This window comes from Carlito syrichta, unplaced genomic scaffold (genome assembly GCF_000164805.1).
Source record: "Carlito syrichta isolate Samal-C Ts95f unplaced genomic scaffold, Tarsius_syrichta-2.0.1 Scaffold303237, whole genome shotgun sequence".
Lineage (NCBI taxonomy): Eukaryota > Metazoa > Chordata > Mammalia > Primates > Tarsiidae > Carlito > Carlito syrichta.
In genome coordinates this window covers 60,163-67,079 of record NW_007247333.1, presented here as the reverse complement: position 1 = coordinate 67,079, position 6,917 = coordinate 60,163, and the positions used below count along the sequence as shown (strand labels likewise).

Below are 6,917 nucleotides of genomic sequence, written 5' to 3'. Positions count from 1 at the left end.
GTAGAGATGAGGTCTCACCAAGTTGCCCAGGCAGGTCTCGAACCCGTGGGCTCAGGCAATTCACTCACCTCGGCCTCCCAAAGAGTAGGATTACAGGCTGAGCCACTGAACCCAGCCTCTGGTCACTTTTAACTGCTCACAAATGGTCTGTACTATGAGTGCTGCAGAGGTTAAAATGTGATAAGAAATTGCAAGTGCCAGGGCTCAATAATACCCTTTAAGGTAGCGGATTTTTTTTTTTTTTTTTTGAGTTGGAGTCTCACTCTGTCACCCAGACTGGAGTGCAGTGGCCACTCCCACCACCGCAGCCTTGACCTGCTGGGCTCCGGCGATCCTTCCGCCTCAACTTTCCAAGTAGCTGGAACTACAGGCGCGCGCTACCACGCCCGGCTCGTTTTTTGATTTATTGTAGAGATGAGATCTCACCAAGTTGCCCAGGCGGGTCTCGAACCCGTGGGCTCAGGCAGTCCACTCACCTCAGCCTCCCAAAGGCGCGGGATTACAGGCTGAGCCACCGAGCCCGACCAAGGTAGTGGATTGATACATAAGTTCATAGAGTTATTCTTGTCTGTGGAATGCAAATGTCACATGGTTGACTGGTCACAGTTCACCACATTTGCCAATTCTTGGGTTGCCTGACTTGGATCGTCATGGATTAAAGTGTTTAAATGGTCTTCATCAAAGCCCGAGGTCTTCCTAAACATATAGCATCACCTGGGTCAAAGTAGGCCCTGTTTGAAATGACAGAACTACTTTCTTGCTGTGCTTTGCTGATGCATTCTCCCGTACATAGCATGAAGGCTTCAAGCCGCCTCCACTGCCTTTACTCCTCTGTTAAACTCAAATAGAAGGATATGTTGAAGGGCTTGTTTTTTTCCCACTTGACATTCCATCTTCTTTAGCCCACACATAGGACTGACTTTCTTCAAATCTGCAAAATGCAAGGCATATTCATAAGTACAATACTGTCACTCCAAATGACAAGTGACACACAATAAGCAAACTCCTAACACTGCAGTATTGCCATGCCAAAACAAACACTATGAACGTATGCATCAATCTGATAATAAGACTGCAGCAGACCTGTGACTGGACGTCTGATAAACCAGCTTTATAACATGTTATCAGTGTTGAGAAATTAATCCCAGGCTGACGGTGTGAGATTGGGAGATCAGGAAGCCTTTAGGGCGTGCCTTCTATATGAACATTAAGGAGCATGTGTGAGGATGAAGGTTGGGGAGCAAAGGTGCCTGGGCTAGTGCCAGTGATGGGGCACATGAGGGAAAAAAGGCAACAGCAGGTGGACGTGGCTCGGGACACCAGGCAGGGTGGGGATCTGGGCCATTGGACCGGAGTCGGGGAAGAAGCAGGAAGTGCCATTAAGTTTTAGTCACTTCCCAGAGATCTGCTTCTCCTGCAGTCCGCTAAGCAAGACAATACCTTTGAAAAGGGCCTGTTGAGCCGGGCTCGATGGCTCAGCCTGTAATCCCTGCACTTTGGGAGGCTAAGGTGAATGGATTACCTGAGCCTGTCGGCTCGCCGCCTTGGGCAACTTGGTGAGACTTCATCTCTACGATAAATCAAAAATTAGCTGGGCATGGTAGCGCGCACCTGTAGTTCCTGCTACTTGGAAGACTGAGGTGGAAGGATCTCTGGAGCCCTGCAGGTCGAGGCTGCAGTGACTGGGAGCGGCCACCGCACTCCAGTCTGGGTGACAGAGTAAGACTCCAACTCAAAAAAATATTAAAGGACCTGTTGGAGGGCCGGGCGCCAATGGCTCACACCTGTAATTCCAACACTTTGGAGTTCGAAACCAGTCTGGGCAACATAATGAAACCCTGAAAAAAAAAAAAAATTAGTTGGGCATGGTGGCGTGCACCTGATGTCCCAGCTATTTAAGAAGCTGAGGTGGAAGGATCCCCTGAGCCCAGTAGGTTGAGACTCCCATGAGCCATGAACATTGTGATTGTGCCACTGCACTCCAGCCTAGGCAACAGAGTGAGAGCCCAACTCGAAAAAAATTATAATGAAAGGGCTTGTTGGTGTGTTTGGATTGGATCCCATCCTGTCCCTGTGACTGAGCCCCCACCCTCAACTGTGTCCCCATGCAACCCCCAAGTCAGACTCTCACATCGCTAAGGAGAGGTCACAGCTGTTGGTGATGTGGGGAGGGGCCTAGCCAAGTCTACTTCTTCCTCTTGTTTATTGCTGACGCTGGCCTACTCTGGACCATGACAGCTACTCATGTTCCTGCAGTTTGCTCACATGCTGCCTTTGGTCTGGGTGACACTGCGTGTCATACCACTGACCAGACAGTGTCCAGGGCAGCACAACATAGAGTTTTCCACTCTGGTAAAGATGGTCTTTTCTTAAAACATCTTTGTGCAGCGTTGAGCCAGCATGATGCCTGTAGCTCTGAGTCTCGGAGCTCCCTGTAACGTGTGTTCTAGTGACCAAGAGTTACATGATTGGCTTCCTGGATCCCTTCCTTCCTCTCAGGTGTCTCCCTCCTGTGGTTCTTGTTCATCCACATCTATGTCTCTGTGGGCCAGGTGAGACACAGCAAGGCCTTCATGCACTCTCTTTATGTTGCAGGTGGTGCCCGTGTCCACTCGTCTCAAGCGGGCCTCTGCCCCCACCTTTGACAACGACTACAGCCTCTCCGAGCTACTGTCGCAGCTGGACTCTGGGATTTCCCAGGCCATTGAGGGCCCAGAAGAGCTCAGCCGTAGCTCCTCTGAGTCCAAGCTGCCATCGTCCAGCAGTGGCAAGAGGCTCTCTGGGGTGTCTTCAGTGGACTCTGCCTTCTCTTCCAGAGGGTCACTGTCGCTGTCTTTCGAGCGGGAGCCCTCGATGGGTGGTGAGTGAAGAAGCCTCCTGAGGGTCCTGACGTGTGACAAGTGCACTGTGGGACTGTGTGGGACAGTGGACATGGGCATCAGAATCCAGCGGCCAGTTTCCTGACCCAACAGAAGCTGTGCTTTCTCTCCCTTAATTAATTAATCTTAGGTGTCCATGGCATAGTTGTTTCACTGAGTACAAATCTAAAGACACATGCTCTGGTGGAGCGTCTCTGTTGGGTGTCACTTAGTGTGTGGTGGGATCTCATGCAGGAGCCCGCCCCACAAGGGTCATGGGAAGTGTTGAAGGAGAGACGGTGGGCCTCCAAGGCTGGCTCCCAACAATCTCACCTTAGGTCTGCAGATTGAAAGCCTGCATCCCACCTTGTGAGCCCTGTAGAATGGCGTCATGCACCCCAGCAAACTTTCTCTCCCAGATGCTGGCCCTGTACCCCCTTTTCAGTCAGTGCCTGATGAACACCCCATTTTCTCACATGTGGGCCCCCACTTACCACTGATAGACATTGTAATGGGATGGTTGTCTTTGGAGGCTACAGTGTCCATTTAGCTAGTCTTATATTTTTATGATAATTTTGATGGATTTGTTTTTAGAAGATTTTTTTTTTCCTGCTCCTGCCCCAGGGTACTGAGGCAAGGGCTTATTCTGGCTTCCTGTTTGCCAGCGATGGGGATAAGATTAGTCCTGTCTTGCCCCTGAAGGTGCAGTGGCTCCCATGGGAAAATAGGGACTTTTACACTCAGGGTTGTGGCCAAGGAGGTTGAGGGCTGAGGCTGTGATCTTGGAAGGGAGGAGAAGTTTGTTTTTCTTGGTAGACTGGGGAAATCATCTGAGAGGGGAGGACTTTTTTGGATCTTATGGGCCTCCTGACAATTTTAGAGTAGAATATTGGGGAGAAAGAGGTTATTTAGGGTTAAGGAAATGCTACACCAGGAAGTGGGGAAGACCTGGCTTGGAGGTTGGCAGTGGGGGATGGGGTGAAGGAGGAAAGCCAGGACCACGTTGAAGGCTGACCAGAAAGAAACATCACCTTTGGGGAAGTGTGTTATAGAACATTCTCTCCGGTTATAACACTCCCAAGTGTCATCTTGTCTTTCTGTTTGAGAGAGGATGAAGGATGAGGCTCCACTCAGAACATCTGTGTTAAACCACTGAGACAGCTTGGGTGGATTTTGTTTTCTTAACACCGAACACACTCCCACCTTTATGTTCCCTTGAGGATGTTTTGCAGGAGGGAGGAGAGGGGAATCTTATTTCATGGTTATCAGAGATCCAGGCACTCTAGGTCGTGGGGCTCCTACCTGGTCGTCTCGGTCTGTTTTTTTTTTTTTTTTTAAATTAATGAAGGAATGTTGGCCATCATACCATCTCTAAGCACCAAGGGGGCTCTGAGTTTTACTTTTTTATCTTCTTTAATAGTTTTAGGGGATACAAATAGTTTTGGTCACGTCGTTGCTTTGTATAGTGGTAAAGAAGTCTGGGCTTTATGTGGACCCATCATCCCACCTGTGCACATTGTACCCGATAGGTGATTTTTCATCCCTCCACCCCTTCTGAGTCTCCAGTGTCCATTATACCATTCTCTATGCCTTTGTGCTTCCTTAGTTTAGTTCCCACTTATAAGTGAGAACATGTAGTGATTGGTTTTCTGTTTCTGAGTTAGTTCACTTAGGATGATGTTCTCTAGTTCCATCCAAGTTGCTGCAAAAAACATGATTTCATTATTTTTGATGGCCGAATAGTATTCCACAGTATATATAGACCATATTTTCCTTATTCATTGATTGATGGACATTTAGGTTGATAGCTTTGCTTTCTTTAACCACAACCATGCAGGACAGCTAGAGTGGTTTTTGTTCTGCAGGTTGACTAAGAGCACCCCGAAGATGGTAGCTGCCCTGCCCAGGGCTCTCTGCTAGGCCTGACACTTCTTAAGCTAACATGGACAGCACTTAAACAGCGGCACCACCTGGAGGCCGTGGGTCACCAAGCGTCCCTGCTTGGAGTTCCCTGAAGCATGGGCCATGTTGGCGCAGTAGCCAGGCCTCAGCAGAGGCCAGGATTCTGTGCCTCCCATGCGAGCCCAGCCTTGTCCTGACCTCAGCCTCTCCTCTCCCTGCAGATCTGGGTACCACAGACATCCAGAAGAAGAAGCTTGTGGACGCCATTGTGAGTGGGGACACTAGCAGGCTGATGAAGATCCTGCAGCCGCAGGATGTGGACCTGGTGCTGGACGGCGGTACCAGCCTGCTACACCTGGCGGCAGAAGCCGGGCAGGAGGAGTGCGCCAAGTGGCTGCTGCTCAACAATGCCAACCCCAGCCTCCCTGACCGCCGGGGTGCCACCCCGCTGCATGTGGCTGTGGAGCGGCGCGGGCGTGGTGTCGTAGAGCTCCTGCTGGCACGGAAGAGCAGTGTCAACGCCAAGGATGAGGACCAGTGGACAGCCCTGCACTTCGCGGCCCAGAACGGAGATGAGTGCAGCACACGGCTACTGCTGGAGAGGCACGCCTCCGCAGATGAGGCGGACTTTGAGGGCCGCACACCCATGCATGTGGCCTGTCAGCATGGCCAGGAAGGCATCGTGCGCATACTGCTACGTCGTGGCGTGGACGTGACCTTACGGGGCAAGGATGCCTGGGTGCCACTGCACTATGCTGCCTGGCAGGGCCACCTGGCCATTGTCAAGCTGTTAGCCAAGCAGTCAGGGGTGAGCGTGAATGCTCAGACGCTGGATGGGCGGACACCGCTGCACCTGGCTGCCCAGCGTGGACACTACCGTGTGGCCCGTGTCCTCATTGACCTGGGCTCTGATGTCAATGTCCACAGCCTACAGGCGCAGACACCACTGCATGTGGCCGCAGAGACAGGGCACACCAGCACTGCCAGGCTGCTCCTGCACCGGGGTGCTGGCAGGGATGCCGTGACTGCAGATGGCTGTACTGCCCTGCACCTGGCGGCCCGCCATGGACACCTGGCCACCGTCAAGCTGCTGATGGAGGAGAAGGCTGACGTGCTGGCCCGGGGGCCCCAAAATCAGACGGCCCTGCACCTGGCTGCTGCCCACGGGCATGCAGAGGTGGTGGAGGAGCTGGTGAACGCCGACCTCATCGACCTGGCTGATGCACAAGGGCAGAGCGCGCTGCACCTGGCTGCACAGGGCCGGCACGCGCAGACCGTGGAGACCCTGCTCAGGCATGGGGCCCACATCAACCTGCAGAGCCTCAAGTTCCAGGGCAGCCACGGCCCTGCCGCCACGCTCCTGCAGCGAAGCAAGACCTAGCCTGCCACACAGAGACCAGTAGGCCATATGTGGCCCTTGTCCTGTCCTTGTGGGACAGAACAATGTTGCATGGAGCTCCACTTGCCGTCATGGCTTGACAAAACATTGTACGGAGGTGATGCAGGTGCTATCCAGAGACTGGTGCTGCTGATGGGCGTGTCACCTCCACAAGAAGTTGGCCAAAGCACAATTGGCTGTTTCCCATCCACCTATTGAGGCGCCTGGTGTCCGAAGGGACAATGTGTCGGAATCATTTCGTTGTGCTCCTAGTGGGCCGCTGAGGCTGGTCCCTTGGTGACAGAGCCCCAGGCAAGGACAAATTCCCTCTGTCCAGAGGTGGCCACCTCAGATTGCTTGAAGTGCACCAGTCTTGAGGGAGGTGGTGCAGGAGGAGCTATGTTTCTTACCTTCATATGCAGCAGCAGGCAGAGAGGCCCATCTCAAAAAGGGTCCGTGGAATTCTTGTTTCATCAGATAGCTTGAATACCACAACAGCTGTTGATTGAAACCTGTTAAAAACCTTCATAACATTAGGTAGTCTAGTGTGTGAGGAATGTCTAAGTAGTAGGGCTGGTTGACTTGAAACATGATGATGCTTTATGCAACGATCCATGAACAGCAGCAGCTAGCCCTGTGGGGATGTGTACAGGCCAGCTTGGTATATGCAGGTGCTGGTCCTTTGGTGAGCCCGTGGTCAGCCACACACACGTGTCCACAGTGCTAGTTGCTGTTGTTCAGTTCTTGTTGTGTAAAACCTTTAGGGAACTTGAGAGTCA

The 6,917-nt window shown here is 52.1% G+C and overlaps 1 protein-coding gene across 1 annotated transcript in view; it reads left to right on the top strand.

The window, feature by feature from the left end:
* RIPK4 (receptor interacting serine/threonine kinase 4) overlaps nucleotides 1–6,141 on the top strand; it is a 29,421-nt gene extending 23,280 nt beyond the window's left edge. Inside the window, exons 7-8 of the mRNA XM_008058180.1 lie at nucleotides 2,596–2,860; nucleotides 4,982–6,141. Coding sequence (XP_008056371.1) covers nucleotides 2,596–2,860; nucleotides 4,982–6,141 — 1,425 coding nt within the window. The remainder of the gene's footprint in view (nucleotides 1–2,595; nucleotides 2,861–4,981) is intronic.
* Nucleotides 6,142–6,917: the final 776 nt, after the last annotated feature.